Source organism: Pteropus medius, unplaced genomic scaffold (assembly GCF_902729225.1).
Source record: "Pteropus medius unplaced genomic scaffold, Ma_sr-lr_union100, whole genome shotgun sequence".
Lineage (NCBI taxonomy): Eukaryota > Metazoa > Chordata > Mammalia > Chiroptera > Pteropodidae > Pteropus > Pteropus medius.
Window position 1 is genome coordinate 6,787,700 of NW_024356336.1, and position 21,224 is coordinate 6,808,923.

At 37.9% G+C, this 21,224-nt stretch overlaps 1 protein-coding gene across 2 annotated transcripts; it reads left to right on the forward strand.

Moving 5' to 3' along the window:
- Nucleotides 1–380: 380 nt before the first annotated feature.
- DRG1 (developmentally regulated GTP binding protein 1) lies at nucleotides 381–18,121 on the forward strand. Of its 2 annotated transcripts, XM_039862060.1 has the most exons (9): nucleotides 381–547; nucleotides 1,402–1,525; nucleotides 2,328–2,503; nucleotides 8,488–8,557; nucleotides 10,542–10,711; nucleotides 12,601–12,731; nucleotides 13,902–14,069; nucleotides 14,344–14,466; nucleotides 17,306–18,121. In XM_039862060.1, the coding sequence occupies exons 1-9, from the start codon at nucleotides 506–508 to the stop codon at nucleotides 17,403–17,405; spliced, it is 1,104 nt and encodes a 367-aa protein (XP_039717994.1). In that variant the 5' UTR covers nucleotides 381–505; the 3' UTR covers nucleotides 17,406–18,121. The 2 variants fall into 2 exon arrangements, with proteins under 2 accessions (XP_039717994.1, XP_039717995.1); XM_039862061.1 differs by lacking the exon at nucleotides 13,902–14,069.
- The last annotated feature ends 3,103 nt before the right edge of the window (nucleotides 18,122–21,224 follow it).

Sequence of the window (21,224 nt, forward strand, 5' to 3'; positions counted from 1 at the left end):
GGAAGCTGAGGAGTTCGCTGCGGAACCCATAAGGAGCTGGCGAGAAAGAGGGTTGGAGAGCGCGAGTGCGCTCTTCATCAATGCCCAGAGTCTGAGGGTTGCGGGTCTGGGAGTGCTGTAGTGAGGAATCGTTCATTGCAAACCACGCGCCAGGCCCTGGGCACAGGTCAGACCAGGGGAAATGGGGCCGGGCGGGGCCGAGCGGCGCGCGACCCTCGGCGCGCTCGGGGAATGTATGGACCGGAGAGGCCTCTCTGGCCCCTGCTCCCGCGGGCTCTATGACACCGCGTTGGCTCGCGGGACGGGGCGGGGTTGGTTGAGGGGGAGGTGATTGCTCCACGCTGTACATCTCGCGGTGACCCTCGCGCTGAACTCTCGCGAGAAATAGGAAGTACCGCGCTTGCGCACTGAAGTAGCGCTTGGTGGCTGTGGCAGGTTAGCTGTCCGGTGTGTGAAGGGAGACTAGTAAGTGTGGAGGCCGCAGCGTCCTCGGCGTTTCGCCACTATGAGCAGCACCTTAGCCAAGATTGCGGAGATCGAAGCCGAGGTAATGGGCGCAACTGGCGTTTCACTCTTTGTCTAAGCGTGTCTTCTTCCGCGGTGTCGGTCCTGCCTAAACTCCCTTCATCCGCGTCAGGACCGGGTCCGCGTTCTCCGACTTTCCTCAGGCGAGGCCCGCGTATTTCGACTCCCCTCAACCCGGGCCCGCGTTCCCTAAACCCCTTCTTCCGGGCCCACATTCTACAACCCTGGACCTTGGTCGGTACCCTCTTCAGTGTTCAGCTCCTGTCCGAACATTGTTCTCAGTCTTCCTTTTCGTGTGAGCAACACCGAATCCTGTTACACTCTATGCCGACTGTTCACGTACTTAAGTATCTTTCATTATCTTCCCTTGAAACTCCCACCTTCTGCAATCTCTATTTTGATGACTCCTTTTCTCACCCTATTGCTCTGGGGAATAGGATCTGAAAGTAAATTGACGTCTGTGGTAGCTGTTTATTCCATCTGGATTCTTGTGTGATTATTGCCTGAAGCTCTCAGAGCTCTTTAAAGTGGTCACCCTGTGTCAGATGGGGCATACCAGGTACAAGTAGTAGAAAAGGAATCAACAAATGTGTTTTATTCTAATCTGTGGACGCTAATTGTAGTGACCTTGGTCATATCTTTTCTCTATGGGCCTCAGTTTGCTCTGTAATTAGGGGAATGGGCTGGGTGATGGAGAGAATGGATATTTACTTTGTGTGTGTGTGTGTGTGTGTGTGTGTGACTAAAATGGGTATACTGACATTAGAGGGACCTAGAAAAAAACATCATTCTCTCGAGTGCTGGGAGAACATTCATTCTGGATATTTTACCACCTATGAACTGCTTTGATTTATGGCTGTGATTCTTCCCTTATAGATGGCTCGGACTCAAAAGAACAAGGCCACTGCCCACCACCTTGGGCTGCTTAAGGCTCGCCTTGCTAAGCTTCGCAGAGAACTCATTACTCCAAAAGGTGGTGGTGGTGGTGGACCAGGAGAAGGTTTGTGTTTTTCTTCAACATTTTTTTTTTTTGGTGTAATTTCTGTCAAAATATAGGCATGTGGTTTAAAAATAATTTTAAAATTTCTATCAAAGTAGATTTGTATTTTCTAAGCCTAAACTCTTGAATTGTGTTTATTTTATTTTATTTTGCTGGTTTCAAAGGCAAATGAATATTGTCTAAGTGAACTAGAATTTTATATATGTATATATTGTACTGATCTATATAGATTTACATTGGCTTACAGAAATATGTAAATATATACAGTCAACATATAAAAAAATAAGGAAATTGATGCAGAGGGAAGGTAGGAAAGTAGGAAGAGTAATTTGAAGCCAAGAGAGAGAAGGTTAGAACCAAAAGTAATGTCATAAGATCTGTATACTTACTAGAGAAGGGCCACAAATTTGTCTTTGAACCTGTTTGCAACCATTGTAAAAAAAAAAAAAAGGAAAATAAAAAAAGAAAACCCAGTCACTTTGGGTGTGTAAGACAAAAAAGAAATCCATTTTTAGACCAATTATTATATATGATATTTGAGTCTTAAATACTGTTGGTACTTAGAAAAGTATGTAACAGTTTAAGTGGCAGAGGAATAAAGTTTTTATATCAAACATTCCATTAAACATTGTGAATTGTTATAAGAGGAATTTTGTGTGCTTACGTTCTGTTGTAGAGATAAGCTGTAAAAAATTGGAGAAATAGATCCTTGAGAGATAGGCAGACAGAATGTGAAAGGACTTACATGAATCTCAACTCCCAGAGATAACTTTGTTCCTCTTTATATTTATTGATGTTTTAGGTTTTGATGTGGCCAAGACAGGTGATGCCCGAATTGGGTTTGTAGGTTTTCCATCTGTGGGGAAGTCAACACTGCTCAGTAACCTGGCAGGGGTATATTCTGAGGTTGCAGCCTATGAATTCACTACTCTGACCACTGTGCCTGGTGTTATCAGATACAAAGGTGCCAAGATTCAGGTGAGTCAGGCCTGTGGGCCAAGGAAGGGAGGAAATCCATTCTTTAATTTATTTAAAAAGCACTTACTGGGAGCTCTCTTATGCCAAACCCGATCTTTGATACCAGGCCCTCACTGTCTAGCAGGGGCTATAGAACAGTAAAGAAAGTAATACAGTGGGATAGTGTCTGTGAAAACACAGAGAAAGATAAAACTGCTTTTTCATCTGAGGATTGGGAATTGGAGAAGGTCTGGTAAGACCAGAAAAGCTTCATGTAGAAAGTGACAGTGCATTTGAAGTTCAAATAGAATTTCACCAGCCAGAGAAGGTAAAGGACAATTTCAGGATGCTGTAATGGTGAACAGCTTACTGTGGTGTGAGCGTAGGTGTGGGACAGAGAGTGTTAGTAACTGAATCTGGAAATGTAGTTTGGGGCTGAATTATGAAGGGCCTTGTGTGCTTGCTAAGAAAGTTGAATTTTATCTTGTACATAGCTAGGAACCATTAGAAACGTTTTAATAAGTAATATGACCAGATATCTTTTAGAAGATACTTCTTATCTGTAAGCCTAATGAAATTGGTGTCCTGAGAAAGATGATAGATTTAGGGCTCTCAAATGAGGAGTCCCCTTGTCTGTGAAAGTGGTATATGTTAAAGATAATGGAACATATCTTGTTGGCTGCACTGTTAAGAAGGCAAGATTCTGAATTCCATGATATTTGAATCTAGGCTAAAGGTTCCCAGACTTTTTTGGTTCACAGCACCTTTAAGTCTCTCAGCAATTATTTCATGACCTTTTCTTGTCCAATAATTTTCTGTGGTGCCCCAGATCAAAAGAATATCTAATGGTTCTGTTAAATAGGTTCAGAAAGCTTAAGTTCTTAGGTCCTCACAACCAATTATTTACTAATGGGATATGTGCAGTCTCAGGTACCACATAACTTCTCAGACCCTGGAATTAGATTGGATAGTGCCATATTTGTTTTCTTTTCCACGCTGATTTTTTTTGGTGTGGTGCTTTTTACTATAGCAATTGCTGAAAAAAATCTGACTTCTTAAAGATTTGGATCTGACGTAATTAAAAGCAATCTATTAGGATTTAATGTTGAAATTGGGAGCTGTCTGGAGCTAGTATTTCCCTCAGTGCCTGACAGATACCAAAAATTGCTGTTTCTCTTGAATATCCCATGGCACCCCCAAATTCTCTGGTGCACCAGAGTACCTGAGCACCTCATTTGGAAACTATTGATGTATTCCTTTTTGCTGAGCTACACAGTGAATTGTGAGGTGCATTCATACTTCTTTATTCTAGAATCTGAAGTAGGGTGGTACCAGTGTCCTGGTAGTGGTATTTTCAATGGGGTTTTTTCCTGTTGGTTAGGTGCCCATGCAGAGAGTGTATTGGGACATGTACCTGTCTGGGACTCCATATGCAAATGTGTATAATAAGAATGAGGATGCTTGGGCATATTTGGACCACTGCTTGATTCCATCTGTTTTCAGAGTCTTGTAGATAGTCACAGCTTTGGTAGCTCAGAGAATAACCTCTTTACTTATAGGACGCTGGTGACACTTCTTTCAGGGCTTCTGAATATTTCAGAATAAATAGCTACTTAAATCCTTTCTTTCCTTGTCTTTCCCACAAAACCTTAATTCATTTCACCCACTCCTTTTAATTTTTTTTTTAATTTTCCTTTTGTGTATGGTGCTTTCTTTTCCGCCTGTATCCTTTGCCTCTGTTTTTCCTCCCCTTCTGACTTTCTTCAGAAACCAAGTTATGTAAGCATACTAGTAGGTATGCTTTAACTGATTTAAGATGACCGCCCTAAAATGCTTTTTAAATGGCTGTTTTGTGACAGAAGACTCATTATCTGTGATTTGGTTGTGGAGCAGTACAAAGTTAGAACCGCTTAATAAGAATTATAATGGAGATTTTTGTTTTGTTTTGTTTTTGTTTTGTTTGCAAGGAAGATATTTTTATTAATAAAGGGGCCTAAAAATGGAATGGGACCTTTTGAGGTAATTAATTTTGGTGTCTGGAGGTATTCAAGTAGTGGCTGAACTACCACTTAACAGTAATATTACAAACAAAATCTGTTGTATCACATAGGCTGAAATTGACTTGCAGAGTGGATTGTACAGTGTTTTAAAAATTATGGGGCTTATGTTTCACCTTTCTAGGGTCCCTAGCACTCCTATTGTCCTATGTATAATTGACTTGCATTTTTAAGTTATCTGCTTTAACCTTTAAAGGCATTTGAGGTTGAAGTAGGTTAATATCCAATTCTTAAAATTTTACAGTTCCATGATTTAAATAAATATTTTTTCTTATTTCTTGGTCATAATATGAAATTCAGGTACGTAAAGCATGTGCTATTTTTATTGAATAAAATTAAATAAGATGCCACATTTAAGTAGTTCAGTATAACTTTAAAAATATTTCCCTCTTAAAAAAAGCTAAATTTAACTTGCTTTTACTTTTGTAGGGAGCTCAATAAATTTCCCCTGTGTGTTCAGCTGTCATGGTTAGAAAGTCTTTGCTCTTTTCTCTCAGTATAAATAATCTCTTTGAAATGGTCTTTATATGACATTATAGTCATCTTCCAGATCTAGTTGTTTCAGATTATCCAGATGGACATTTCCTTTTGAGTTCTTGATAACATCAGGCTCAATATGCAGTAAAGCGTTTTCCTGGTGGAATACTTTTTTTTTTTTTTGAATAGCAGAAAAGGGTTTACTAAATGGTAGAAGGAGATTACAGAGTCTTTGGGAGAGCGGAAGAAATAGACTCTAGACTTAATTTCTAGGAACTGATGATGAACTTTTTGTTTGTTTTTTCAAACATCTTTAGGGTATAATTCATATACAATATACAGTGTGATAAGTTTTGACATATCTATACACTGGTGAAAACATTGCCATGATCAAGATCGTGAACATATCATCCCCAAATGTTTCCTTATGCTCTCCTTCTCTCCTGTCCTTTCTTGTCCCTTTCATCTCTAAGCAATCAATCACTTACCTACTTCTGTCGATTGATTAGTTTACATGTTAAGAATTTTACATGAGTAATGCCATATGTGTATATATAAATGTACTTTTTGGGGGCTGACTTCTCTCATTCAGCATAATTATTTTGAGATTCTCTTATGTCACTTACCCTGCTGCCCCTAATGTTAACATTTTATATAGCCATAGAATAATGATCAGGGATGGATTAACACTGGTTCAATAATAGGCACTAAACTATAGAACTTACTAGAATTTTTACCAATATTCTCACCGATGTCTTTTTTCTTTTCCAATATTCTATCTGGGATTATTGCATGTTGCATTTAGTTGTTTCTCCTTTATGACTTTTATACTTTTATTTATTTGTTTACTTTTAAATATTATTAGTTTTAAGTATATAGTATATTGGTTAGACATTTATATAGTTTATAAAACAATCCCCCTAATTTCTCTTTCTCTCCTCTTGCTCTCCACCTAGCCATTACATTAATGCTAACTGCATTCCTTATGCCTTGCTCCCCATCCCGGTGATGTCTGTCAGCTACTAATTTGTACTTATTTAACCCTTCACCTCATTCTCCCAGCCACTCAACTCCCCTGCCCTCTGGCAGTCACCAGATTGTTCTTTATATTTGTGAATCTTTTTGATTCATTTGTTCTTTTTGTTCCTTAGATTCCACATATAAGTGAAATCATTTGGTATTTATCTTTCTTTGTCTGACTTATTTCACTCAGCATAATAACCTCTAGGTCCAGACATTGCAAATGGTAGGATTTCATTTTCATTTCATAATGGCTAAGTAATATTCCGTTTATATATGAACCATAACTTCTTTATCCAATTGTCTGTTGATGAGCGTTTAGGTTGCTTCTCAATCTTGGCTATTGTAAATTTTGTTGCCATGAACATAGGGGGTGCATAGATCTTTACAAATTATTTTTGTACAAATTTTACTTTTTACTTTTACTTAGTAAAACTTTACTGCTTTACAAATTATGTTTTGGTTTTCTTTGAGTAAATACCCAGAAGTGACCTTTATGCTTTTAAAGAGTATTGATCAGTTATTTTGTAGAACATTTTTCAGTTTGGGTTTGTTTGCTGTTTTCTCATGATTAGACTGAGATATATTTTTGGCAAGAATACCACAAAAATGATGTTGCATCCTTCTCAGTGCATCTTGGGATTCACGATGTCAGTATGTCTTTATTAGTGATGTTTACCTCTGTCATTTGGTTAAGATGGTGTCTGCAGGGTTTCTTTACTGAAAAGGTATTATATTTTTGTGGCTAATAAATATCTTGGGGGAGATACTTTGAGAAGAGGCAAAGCCTGTTTCTCAAACTTGCCCACTAATTTTAGCATCCGTCTCTGAATCTTATCTGCAACAGTTATTACTGTGTTTCTTGCCTAATGGTGAGTCTCTGTTTTTCTCTTTCCTACTAGCTGTTTCTTCTTCCCCATTTATGTATTTAACCAATAATTTGTATCATTGTGCGCTCATGAATGTGTTTTATTTTATGGGTTATAATAGTACTACCGTTATTTTATTACTCAGATTGTTCCCACTTTGACCATTAGGAACTCCTTCATATTGGCTTTTATGTTCTTTATATAAACCCCCGTCTTTTTCTGAGTACTTATTTTCAGACACTATACAATGTTCTAGGCTAATCTTATATTTCCCTGCTCCAGCCCTGCAATCAACTACTTCTGAAAGAGCACTAGTTCCTTTTATTGGTCTTTAGAAATCAAAATATGGTGTGCTCATTACTCACCATGAGATGTTTTAAAATCAGTGTAACTAAAGTTTCCAAGTTAAGGCAGGTGTATTGAATATAAATTATCTTTTTTGAAAGAGAAGAAGAAAAGGTAGCTCACTTTGTCCAGTATGTTGTATAAATCTTAGAGAAGGCAATGTTATTTATTAGAATAGAGAGGAGCTTTTGAGTAGTTCTTCAGTGGAACAATTGAACTGTCTACGCATCTCCTGAATTGGTTCTTTTTCATTGTGGTTTATTTAATATGAAGTATATTTCTATAATGTCAGATATGCTTATAGCAAAGGTTAGGTTTAAATGATATTTTGATTAAATGCAGCTCTGTTTCCAGTCCAATCATGGGGATAATTCAGTGTTAGCCGTACAGTAGACTCTTGGTATTTTCAGAGTTTACATGTGCTGTCTTAACAGTTTTTAACAGATTCTTAAATGCTTAAAACTAATAGTTTGTAAATTTGCTGCGATGTGAATTTGAATCATGTGTGCTGTGGAATTGGTTTTGATGTTCACATCATTAGGTACATACATGGTGAATTCTGTGAAGTTTTACTTTACTGCTTTCCGGAGCATTTGAGCAGTAATTTTAGTTGGGGACACATACTAGGAGTCAGCCATGGAACCTTTTGAAATAACTGATCAGTATCTAAACCTTACTTTGGCCCTTCCAAATTAGAATCTGCAGTGATAGGGCTTAGATGTCTGTACTTTTAATGGTTTTACAGGTGATTCTTTTGTGCTTTCCTGGTTAAGAATGGCTGCAGAAATTTTTGTGAATTGAGAAATTTGCAAAGGTCTAGGTATGTATCACATTCGAATATCAAGATCTAGCTATTATCTATAGTAAGGAATTTGTGTGGAAGCTCAACCTTCTGAAAAATGGGAGATATTGAAAGATATTAATGTAAAATAATGGATTTGGCCCCAAAAATGTGGATTATAATCTTAGGACGGTAACTTTGGGCAATTCACTTAACCTCTGTGAACCTCAGCTAATACCCTTATCTCACAGGGTTATTAGGCATTTTAAACTAGATAAAGTATATAAAAAACCTGTAGCTGGCATTTAGAAGATGCTTAAAGTAATATACTCATAAAGAAGATTAGATTTGTATCTCCTAAATTTTGGATAGTTGAGAAATAAATCCTGTTTGATCTGCTCAGATTTATAACTGATTTTTCATTTTCTCTCCTTCTCTCTGTCCTTAATTTTGTAGCTCCTGGATCTCCCAGGTATCATTGAGGGTGCCAAGGATGGGAAAGGTAGAGGCCGCCAAGTCATTGCAGGTAAGTGGTTTAGGGCTACCATTCTGGGATATTGATATCCCAGGTATTGTTCCTTTACCAGGTATTGTTCCTTTAGATGGGGACCTTCGGCTTGGTGATGATACCACAGTGAAGGGCATAGTTATACCTGACTTTTTACCAGAGTAGAATGTTAGAACTTGAAGAGGAATAGTCCAGATCCCCATTTGAGGAGAGACACTAAGGAAGAAGTGTCACACTGTTCATAGCAGATTTAGAACTAGAACTCAGGTTTCCTGACTCTCACCCATGTCTTTCATTCTTTTCTTTTTATTTAAGGTAAAATCTTATAAAAGGCTAATTATGAATTGCAACATTCTGCCATTCCACCTCACCTTCACAGTCACTCCTCATTGGCAACTATACTGTCAACTCTTCAACTGTTTGTTCTTCTACTTATCTTCATATTTTTAAAAATTATGCTTATGTTGCTATTTCATAATTAATTTTAGATATCTATTGGTTTATTATAGTAGAGAATTAGCTCTGTTATAATTCATACCTCTTTTTCCATTGTTTCAAAGAAGTTATATCACAATTTTTAGTTAACTCATAGTTTATATGAGTATGTAATGACTATGCTGTTTGTTCAATGCTGAGATAAGTAATATATTATGACAGTTTTTCTCTTAAAATCTGCTTTTGAAATTTGTTTTTCAAGTAGTTAATAATTGGCTATTATTTTGTATACTTTTCTGTGTTTGCTAATACTTTTCAAATATATTTTTAGTGATCTATTTTCAGTAGATCAAATCCCTATCAGGTGGCATTTTTCTAGATACTTAAATAAAATACAGTTCTAAAAATAATCTTATTGATTTCATTCTTCCCCGCCCCAACCCTGACACTACCTTTTCTCTTTGTGGTTCAATTTGGATTGGTTGCTTTCTAGACCAGCACTGTCCAGTAATGGAAATGTTCTGAATCTGTGCTAGGCATGTGTGGTTATTGTGCACTTTAAATGTACATAGTGCAGTTGAGGAACTGAGTTTTAAATTTAATTTAATTTTAATTTAAATAACCACAGATTGCTAGTGGAGTCTTATTGGGCAATGCAGCTCTAGACTTTTTTCATAGCTGTCATCCTGAGATGTGTGGGATCCCCTATTTCCTAGGGTCAGTGTTTTACTTTTTTGGGGTTATTTTATCTTTTGCTGAAGCACATTTTTTAGTAACTTCCCAAGAAAGGGTAAATGATAGGTAAATATTTATTTTTTTCTATGTTTGAAAGTATTTTTATTTTACCCTTATGTTGAATTATTAATTTAGCTATTCTATAGAATTATAGGTTATAAGTTATTCATGGGCGAATATCAAAAACACGCTAAATTAAAAGAGCCAGGCATACATTTTATTTGAGTCTGTTTATATGAATTTCCGAAAAATGCAAACTAACCTGTGGTGACATAAAGCAGACCAGTGGTTGACTGAGAATCATGGGGAAGATTGATTGGACAGGGACACAAGGGAACTTTTGGAGATGATGGAAATGTTCTGTATCTTGATTGCAGTAGCGGTTACACAGGTATCTGTATATTTGTCATCAAATCGTATACCTAACTTGAGCACAATTTATTTTTTGTAAATTATACTTCAATAAAGTTGACTATAATATGATAAACAGATACTCTTATTCTTTTAGAGTTCTTACTGTTTTAAATCTTTCTAAACTCTTTTAGGAATTTAGATTATTACCTGGTTTGTGTCTTCATTCCGACTTGTTTTTCTACTAGTGTTTCTAGAAGTTGACACCTTCTAGATACATTAGTAGGAAAAAAGTCATTATAAATTGACTTCCGGAATAAATCTTTGTTAATCTTAAGAAATTCATGTTTGTCTATGTCTTCACAAAAAAAAATCCTTTGTCTCTTAAGTGCAGGAACTCCAGTCTCCACCCCCACTTTGAGTATTTGAATTAGTTAGGTCTTTCTTGCTTGAGTATAATTTTCTTTTTTTAATTCTCTAGTGGCCCGAACATGTAACTTGATCCTGATTGTTCTGGATGTCCTAAAACCCTTGGGACATAAGAAGATAATTGAAAATGAACTGGAAGGCTTTGGCATTCGCTTGAACAGCAAACCCCCCAACATTGGCTTTAAGAAGAAGGATAAGGGAGGCATTAATCTCACGGCCACGGTAAGTGGAGAAGGTGATATGGGGCAGGCTGCTGAAGAGACTGGGGTGGGGAGTGGATTGAGGTACAGGGACAGTGACATTTGGAAATTACCTGACTTCTTCTAACACTATCCAGGTAACAACAATGACCTTGTAATGACTGACAAGAATCAAGAGTAGGATAAGAGTCAGTCTCAGACTTACCTTTGCAACTTCATTTCATTTTCTCTTTTGGGTTATCTGTTTGGGGTGGTGTGGTTGTATAGACCAATCTTATGCTTGCATGAAGTAGATGGCTGCCAATATCATATTTCCATTCATTCAACACAGATTAGTAGAGCGCCTACCAGGGACCAAGTATTGTTTTAGGCTCTGGGGAGTGGATGGAGGAAGGAGTAAAAGACAAAAATCTTTGCCTTTATATCCTAATGGGAGCAAGTAGCAAACAAAATTGAGTAAATATAGTGTATTAGATGATAATAAATCAAAGGACAAAGTAAACTAGGGAAAGTAACTGCTGGTTGGGTTCCAGTCTATGGAGTAAACTTGATTTGATTTAGATTAATTGAATCTATCTGGCTGTTGAAAACAGACAAATGGATTACGAGCAGAAGCAGAGAAAACATTTAAGAGGTTATTGGAATAATCCAGTCAAGAAGTGATAGCTTCTTAGACTAGGGTTGTAATAGTGCAGGAGATGAGAAGTGGTTGATTGTGGAAAGATTTTGAAAGTAGCTGGTAGGAATTACAGCTGGATTGGATGTGGATTGTGAGAGAAAGATGACAGTTTTTTTGTCCTGCGGTAGAAAAATGCATTCTCATTACTAAAATGGTGGGACTTTATGTAGAATAGGTTTGGAAGGGAGGGAAAATCAAGATGTGTATTTTGAGATGCGAATTACATATCCATGTGTTATTGTCAAATAGACATATGAGGAGTTATCTGATATGAAGGTGGTTATTAACTTTAAAGCCATGAGTTGAGCTGCAATCACTAGGAAGTAAGTATAAATATAAAAGGATTAAGCCTTGTGTCCCGTCCCACCCTACTCCCCACCCCCTCAATGATTAGAGGTTAGGAGATGGGAATACTCAGTAGATAAGACTTCTCCGGAGAGGAAAACCAGAAGAATTTGGAATCTTGAAAGCCAAGTAAAGAAAGTATTTCAGATTGGAGAAGTGATCAGTTCTATCAAATACTGTTTCTAAGTCATATAATTTCCTACAACATTTAACATTCTAGAGGTCCAGACAATCTGACTGGAATAGGTTTAAGCTGTCCTGCCCAAAAGGTCCTTCTCTTTATTACCCTGTCATAAAGTTTGAATTTGAGCATTCAATATTCTTTCAGTATTGGTTTGCTAAGGCTGCCATAATAAAGTACCATAGACTGAGCGACTTAAACAACAGAAATTTATCTTAATGGTGGAGGCTGGATATCTGAGATCCAGGTGTGAGGAGGATTGTTTTCTTCTGAGCCTCTTCTTGGCTTACAGATGGCCATCTTCTCTCTGTGTCTTCACATGGTCTTTGCTTTGTTTGTCTTTTTCCTATTCTTTTTTTATAAGGACACTAGTCACATTGGATTAGGGCCGACCCATATGATCTCGTTTTAACTCAAGTTACCTCTTTAAGACCCTATCTCCAGTCACATGAGATACTGGGGTTAGGACTTGACATATGAATTTGGGTGGGGATGGGGTAGAGTGGGACATAACTGAGCCCATAACATCTTCCTTAGAGTTTGGAAAGATTTTTAGTTTTCAAATATCTCCTGCTATAAGTCAGTTATTCTCATCCAGGATAATAGTCTTTAGAAATGAGTTCACACCTTAGCCAGATATTTCAGTAGATACTCTTGGGAGATTTTTTTGCTCTCTGACCAGTCATTGTCATCTATGCCCATTCAGTGCCCTCAGAGTGAGCTGGATGCTGAAACTGTAAAGAGCATTCTGGCTGAATACAAAATTCATAATGCTGATGTGACGCTGCGGAGTGATGCCACAGCAGATGACCTCATTGATGTTGTGGAAGGAAACAGGTATGGACTGAGTGTGCGGTTCTAGTGCCTGAGTTTGAATTTGAAGCCTCTTAATGGAAACAACATTAGATCGTGATGGCAGACATTGATTCTAACTCTAGTTGTGTTGCTGTCACAAATAATTGTGGGTCTTGGTTTCTTTAGCTGTAAAATGAAGGGTTGATCTTGATTTCTAACATCCTTTTTTGCATTTAAGATTATGATGGTCAAATTCTCTATTTCAGTTACTTACTGTGAACCAAGCTGTCCCCTAATCTTCATGTCATATTATGGTTGAAGAGACTAGGTTCTTAGTCTTCTCCCTGAGTTAATTCATCTGAGAAATCCTATAGACTATCCTACAGAACTCAAAGCAGGCCAGGCTGTGTGTCTATTCTCTCTAACCTAAGGGTACACACACACATAGCTGAAACCCTATTCCATAAAACATTACTATTATTAATATTTGAAATTGAATAATAATTGAAACCATTGTTAAAATTATTCCTGGCATTTGGATATATTTTCTAGTTGCTTTCCTGTTCATTTATTCCTATTTATTGGATGAATTTATTTGATCCTCATCTGAAAGCAAACAAAGGTAATCCTTTGAATTAGGTATTTTATAAGTTAGACAATTGAAGCCTGAGAATTTGTGGCCTGCCTAATTATTAGTAAACTTAGCTGCCATATTGATTGGACATTGGGATTGTGACATTGCTAGATATTGTGTTTAAATTTTTTTTATTCTTTAAAAATTATTGTGAAATATATTATTAGAAATATACTTATATTCTTACAATTTTTTTAAAACAACTTTGTAGGAAATCGACTTTGAGACTTGCCCAGGGGCACATATCTAGAAAGTGACAGAGCTGGGAGTAAATTCAGTTTGCATGACTCCAAAGCTTGTGTTCTTTTCACTGTAGCACATCCTCTCAGTAGTTAGCTGCATGGCTGGGACTAAGGCTTGGATTTTGTTACTTCTCCACCCATAGTTTACCTCTTGGATATTCTACTTTATCTTGATAGAAAGCTTTTTTTTTGGAGGGGCGAGGAGGTTTATCTGCTTCTTATGATACTTTGAGAGTCTTTGATTTGGGGTTCTGGGTGAGGGGGTGCTGATAATCAAACTGACAGTCTTGTCAACAGCTCCAGGCTAATGTCCTCTTTTTTCTTATACTTCTGTAGAGTTTATATCCCCTGTATCTATGTATTAAATAAGATTGATCAGATCTCCATTGAGGAATTGGATATCATCTATAAGGTACCTCACTGTGTACCTATCTCTGCCCATCACCGCTGGAATTTTGATGACCTGTTGGAAAAGATCTGGGACTATCTGAAACTAGTGAGGATGTAAGTTTTAGTGGGAAGGGTAATATTGCTGTAGGAATTAAACCAGACTGTCCTAAAATGATATCCTCTTGAGCTCATTAACATAATTTGTCTTTTTGGAGATATAAATAAATTAATTCCTGTCGTCTGCTATACTATATTGAGGGCACTTTTTCCTCAGTTGAGTTGGAGGTTATCCAGGTCTGATCTTCTCAGGGGTGATAGAGGGTTGATTTGCATTCAACACATGAAACATTCCAAGAAGTAGGCAACCTCTGTTCCCTCTCTGTTCTAGTTACACCAAACCCAAAGGCCAGTTGCCAGATTACACATCTCCAGTGGTGCTGCCTTACTCTAGGACCACAGTAGAGGATTTCTGCATGAAGATTCACAAAAATCTTATTAAAGAATTTAAATAGTAAGTATCATGGGCATGTGGTACCTTCTTTTCTCTGTGAGCTACTGCTTCCACTAACTAGAAATTCTTAGGATAGCAATAAAGGTATCAGGCATCAGGAAGGCTGCTGAAATGCTTGTTTGATTAGAACTCTATACCATGTTTTCTTAAAACTATGCAAAGTTGAGTCAGGAAGAGCTCTAGAAGCCTCTTCTGGTCAGGAAGACTGACAGTACAAAGGGCTCTGACTTTCTCTCATTAGTTCACCTTCCTCTTGGCAAACATAGATGTTAGTTCTTCCTGCCAGCATCATATTGGCCTCCACTGGGTATTGAGTCCCTCTCTAAACTGTAAGCATGGGTAAACCCTTTCTAATCTCATACTTTTCACTGCTGATAGGCTCTACAAGCAATGGTAGCCCGCTAATAATGAGCATCAAAGTATTTATTCATGTTATTTTTAACATATTTTGAACTGATTTTATATTTACAGAAAAGTTGCAATATATAGTCCAAAGAGTTTCCTTATATCCCTCACCCTTCCCTCATTTGTAATATCAGCTCCCATAACCATAGTATAGTTACCAAGAACAGAAACTAGCATTGGGATATTACTTGAATTTTAATACCTTTTCTACTGATGTCCTTTTTGTGTTTCAGGAATCTATATAGCATTTAGTTGTTACTTCTCCTTAGTCTTCCAGTGTTGCAGTGTCTCAGTAATATTTCCTTAGTCTTTTGAAGAGTATTGATCAGTTATTTTGTACAATGTCCTTCACTTTGGGTTTGTCCAGTGTTCGCTCATGATTGAAGTAAGATGCATTTTTGGTAAGAATACCACAAAATGATGTGTCCTCAGTACATCATATCAGGATTCATGATGTTGATGTGTCTTATTGATGGTGATATTTGCTTTGATCACTTGGTTAAGTTGATATTGGTTGTTTGATTTTTTTTGGTTCATTTGAGCCTTCTCCTTTCTCTCTTTTTTAACTTTTTTCTCCAACAGTGAGAACCTGGCTGTCATTATCTATAATCTCCTTACTTAATTCTAAATAAGGTAGTTCAGAATTGCAATCTATGACCCTGTGGGAAATATTTAAACTGGATTATAATATTTATGAATAGCTTTTTTCATCTTTACAGGCTGAAATTTAAAAACTTGTTTTAAAAACAAGAAAATAGAAAATAATTGTAGAAAATCAGGGAAGCATCGAAATAGTGATATTTTAAAATACTTGTTTCTCATCCTAAGAATACTGAGAGTGAAATTCTTTTTTAAGCTTTACATTCCTTTGATCTAAAGTAACTATATTTCACATGTAGGTGACGATTTTTACTATCCTCACACCATTATATTTTGGCACAGGCTTGAATCAGTGGAGTCTTGGAAAAAGTTAGACATTTTCCTTTTTTAAACTTCATAGATTTCTGTATAAGCTCCTGCCTTCCACGGTAGCAGAACACTGTGCAAAGTGCCTAGAACTATAAATTAATCAGGGAATTAAATGAGAGGGGAGGAAAATATTTTGGAGAAGAGACATATCAAAGTAAATAGAATTTTACTTCGTCACTGTTTTCTTGTTTTGTTTTGTAAATTATTGCATTTTAACTATTTCAATAGAAAAATTCAGCGTTAGGCCTTCTTATTATAACATTTGTCCCTGTTCATTCCTTTTATGTCCTTGACCACATGCATAGCATATCCTTTGATCATTTACTATATGTGTTTTCCATGTAACAAGATTCATATAATTTTTAACTATGTTTTTCCTATCTTTTGCTACTTTACATAATTTTCTAGTCTTCACTCACAGATCTTTCCCTTTTTCTTTAATTTAGAGGTAGGATTAATGATTATATGGCTTTCGATGTTTTGCTATATTGTTTTCCAAAATGGCTGAACCTGTTTACATTGCCATCAACGAAATAAGAGGCACTTACACTTTAGTGCAGCCAGTAAGTTTGACTGATAAAAACTACTTTTCCTTAAGATAGTAAAATGGTCACTTCACATTTATCTTGTGTGTTTTAAATTTTTATATATATTTGTTTTATTAATACTGTTATATCTATTCCTGTTATTTGTTTTTTTAAAAGTGAAATCTTATTCAGTGATTTGTTTTTGGAATATAGATTTTAAAAAAAAGACAATGTAATAACAATATGGTCACTATTTTCTACCACTTGGTACATAGTTCTCAGGCTCTGTGAGGCAGGTCTTAGTGTCTTGTTCACCAGTTTCCATCACTAGTACCGTCTATTTTTAGTATTGGAGGCCCACGTATAAAAATCACCTTTATATATTCTAAGAAATTAGGAGGACATACCAATTATAGTTTCTTGATAAGGAGAATTTTCCTAGCATTGTTGAGGAGGGAGTACCCACTGGGTTTCAGTTGATCCAATAAAAACTTGTATTCTTTAACAATCTATAACTGACACTGTATTTGTATGAATCAATTTCCAATCTGAATTATTTCAGGGTAATTGTCTATAACAAACCCAAGCTTTCTCCTTTTAGTTTTAAGCTAGCGTTGTCACACTTTTAATTTGTGTTTTTTCCCTTTGACTTTCATACACTGGCTCTGGAACAAGAGGAACTACACAACTCCAAAAGTGTTTGTTTGCTACTTTGTATGTGAAGGCTCCAGTATGCCACACTGCTGGGGAAGCTAAAGCCTCTTGGCTCAAAGCTTTGAGTGTGTTTCTTGACTGGAGACAGGAGACATTAACTATTGCAGGCCTGTGGCTCTTCAGAGTTGGAATGCTAAACTGGAGCAGAAGGGTGGTACCCAGGCAGATAGGGAAGAAACTAGGTGATTATTTATACTGATTGTTCTTTTTTCCCTTCCATACAGTGCTCTGGTCTGGGGTCTCTCTGTGAAACACAATCCTCAAAAAGTGGGTAAAGACCATACGTTGGAGGATGAGGATGTCATTCAGATTGTGAAGAAGTGAAACCTTCCCCTTTCCCCATCTGCTGGGCCAACCACTGCAGCTTTCCCCATGACCAAGCACCCTACACCAAGCTCCTTCTGGCTTTGGCAACCACTGGATCAGGATTCAGGGGAGGGAGATGGAGGCACCCAAACTGGAACTTTAATTGTCTTAACTTGGTGTCACTTTGTATGTTGAACCATAAAGGACCTGGTAGGCCAGCTGGCTATGTGCAGTTCATGTGTCATTGTCAGAATTTGTTTTGGGATGGACTAAATGAGGATGGGTACGTACAGTGAGGCAGCTGCAGAAGGGGTACCTGGGAGCTTGATTTTGAATGTGAAATGGATAAAAACGTGAGTGCAACATCTTATTTGATGTTTACTCATGGGAAACCCTTCCATCTGGACGTGGCCTTCAGTCCTTTTAAGTGGAGAGGACTTGATGTAAGTTAACTGATTATTCCTTACATGGCTAACTCATTTGGGAGATGGTGTAGTATGGCAGTTAAGTATTCTGACCAGGTACTTTGTTGTTTGAATTGCAGGTCCACCTCTAATAGCTTTGGAATGTTGCACAAATTACTCAACCTCTGTAAAGCCTCAGTTTCCTCATGTAACGTGGAGACAGTAATAGCACTTACCTTCTAGAGTGAAGGTTGTTAGTAAGGGAGATGGTACTTGTAAAATGCTTAGCATAGTATCTGGCAATAAATACTTGGTAAATGTTGACTCTTATTGACATTGGTTCGTTTCCTTTACCTGGCCTCCCTCTCTGTCCTAGTTAGAACACAGTTGTATGCCATTGTTGGGCTGAATGTTGAGCTGAACCAGGCTGCCAGGTGGGCCACTAAAAGCTTGTATCCCAGCCTTTCTGCTTGAACCCCCATAGCAATCCTGGCCTCAGCCATAGAACATGGGTGAAGGCATGGAGGCAGAACTAGTGTGATCAGAGCAGGTTTGTGTGTACACATATGTGTATATGTAATAGTGGGAGGTTAGGTTAGAAAGAGGGCTGGGGTCAGGACTACTTGAGAAGGTACTAAAGCCTTAATTAGAGGTTTCTGGGCTAGGAATAAGGAAATTTGCAGGGATTGCCTGATAATAGGAAATTGGCAAAAGTTTGTGTGTGATAGACTGGGCTAGTGAGAATATGGGCAGAGGGAAGGTGTGGGCATTAGGTACAGATGAGAAATTTAACCTTGGTGACTGACAGACTTGCTCTTTAGTGTAAGAGAAGTCAAAGATTACTTCAGTATGGATTACAGGGATGATAGAGAAGGGTAGTCCCTGAGAATCAGGAAGGGAAACAGATTTGCAGGATGATAGTTTGATTATAGATGAAGCAAACTAAAGATAGCAGTTTGTGAGGAATGGGGATGTGGGATTATCCACATATTCAGACTTTTCCAGTACTTATTACTCTTACCTTAGTTGTTTTCCTCTGATAGTCTTCCTGGAGCTTAGGCTTAGCACTGTCCCAAGATCTAGGAGATAAGCTCCTCAGGCCAGGTATCCTAGTCACTTTGCAGGATATAGATCTTACTATTACCAGTTTATTCATAATAAAGGCCATAATCTAGAGTCTAACTCTTCAGAGAAATATTGGCTTTCTGAGCTGTAGGATTTCTAGCAAGGTTTGTTCTGTAGCCAGAGCATATATATAATTTTGGGAGGAATCTTCATGCCCAAATTCACTTTCATTGAGCAAGAATTTAGCACTAAGAGAAGATTGCTGAAATCCAGTTCATCCAAGGCCTCAGGATATGCTTTGATTTGGCCTTGCTTTCATTATTCAGTACCTTCCCCTCACCTTATTGGTGGCTTCCTGGTGCTTGAGAGCATTACCTTACCTTTCCCTTTTGGGCTCAGACTTGGGAGTTCTGGGAGAGGGGTATAGCTTTGTCAGGAATGCTGTCTGGGGTAGGGCCACCAAGGAGGGTAGCTAAAGGCTTTCTTTTCATGAACTCCAAGAGTATAGTGGTTTAGCTGTCACAGCATGGCTTGAATTTCCTGTGCTGTTAAATATTCTTTCCTGATTTTTTTTATTCAGCACAGCTAAGCAGACTCATTGTCTTGTGCCATTAGTTAGAATGTTGTTAGCTGTATTTTAACAAATTAACAAGCTGAAATGGAAGGAAACTTACTCTCATGGAAGTCATCTAGAGCTCAGTGGGGTTCATGGCAGGTGTTATGTCATTGAGGATCCACATTCTTCCCATCAAGCTACTCTTTGTCTACTGCAGTTTATTGGCTTTGCTGGGCAACTGGCTCCCCTCACAGTCACAGAATGTCCGCTGCAGTCCCAGGCTTTACATCAGCATCCAGAGGATAATTAAAAGGAGGGCTGAATCTTAAGCTTTTTGGCAAGCTGTTTCCCAGAAGCTGCCCAGCCATTTCGTCCTTGTGTCTCATGGCCTAAATTGGGTCACATGCTCATTCTTGGTCAGTTGTTGGTAAAGAGAATAGAATTATTTAAGAATCAGAGTTTATTCCTATAAGTTATCTTTGTGCTTGGCTTGTGTTTGTTCTTGTCTCTCTTATTTACATAAGGCCAGTGAATCTGACTTCCCTTTCATCTTAATAGACCCTGGTTTATAAGACAATAGCTGTCTTCTAAAAGGTGTTTGTGCTCTCCATCTGCCTGCCCCGCTTCTTGATTATCACTGACTTTCCCAAGTATTGACTGCTCAACTGCTTCCTTTAGGAGGTACTGTTCTTCCCTACCTGACCCTTGTCCTTAAAAGGTCTTGCATGAGGTCCTCTGTAGCCCTCTGCTGTTTTACTTTTAGGCCTTCTACATCCTTAGCTTCTCTTAACCTTTATTTTGCATACCTTTCCAGCCCTGATTGCTTCTAAACTTGTCTCATGCCTGCCAACTTCCTAAAGTTGCTCCATGTAAGACATCTCTTTTTAGCTGCAACATCACTTTCTCCCATCCTTACCCTGTATCAGGGTCTTAGCTCCTGGAAGAGTTCATTAACTTCCTCTTTCCCTTGATTCCCTCCCATGCACCAAAATAGTTTTGTTATAATCTGTATGTCTAGCTTCTGCTGTGCTGGTGTTAACACTCCATTTTTTCTTTCTGGCTCCATCTCACCAATCACTGGCTAATAAATAGCTTTGCTCTTTACTTGGTGCCTATATTTGTTCATTTCAGTCCTACCATCTTTTAACCTGAAAAGCCCTTACTGGCAGCTCCAACCCAGTCCTCCCCAGCCTACACCTCCAAGTGTTGGTTCAACAAGAAGGAGAAAGAAGCGAAAGGAAAGGTGGAACTGGATTCAGGCATTTATTCTGCCACTGTTACTTGAAACTGCTGTCTAGCTTCTACCTGTGGAAACAAAACATTTGCAAGAATTCTAAACATAGGTGTCTATTTCTGAAGCTGAGGAATCACACTGGGAGCAAATCTTACTGAGGGGGAGGAAGGATAATGAAGTTGAAGTACCAGTTAGAAAGACCTCATGCTTAATTCACAAAGCCAGGTTTTGTTGAAAGGCAACCTGCTTTATATTCATGGAAGTATATGGCAGGGTTGGCAGCTCCAGGTTTATAGGCAACACCCTTCATACTCAAGACTCAGGTTGTTTTTTACTCTTGCAGTCAAAATCCAACCACGTTTCTCTTTACCTGTGAACCAGATAATGGCCTCATTTGACCTAGCATAAAGTCAAAGTAGAGGCTCTATATGGGCAAGTATCAAGAACTCATGAAAATTCACTTGAAGAGCTTGGGAAATAAGTATCACCTCAGATCAGTAGGACTGAAAACCTTCAGTTAGGAAAGGGGCCTCAAGACCGTAGCTATAGTATTCTGCCAGAATCTTTTTCTCCAATGC

Coding starts and splice junctions, on each gene's coding strand:
- DRG1 (XM_039862060.1), top strand. CDS start 506: ATGAGCAGCACCTTAGCCAAGATTGCGGAGATCGAAGCCGAG. Junction 1,526..2,327: donor TGGTGGTGGACCAGGAGAAG/GTTTGTGTTTTT, acceptor TTGATGTTTTAG/GTTTTGATGTGGCCAAGACA. Junction 10,712..12,600: donor GCATTAATCTCACGGCCACG/GTAAGTGGAGAA, acceptor ATGCCCATTCAG/TGCCCTCAGAGTGAGCTGGA.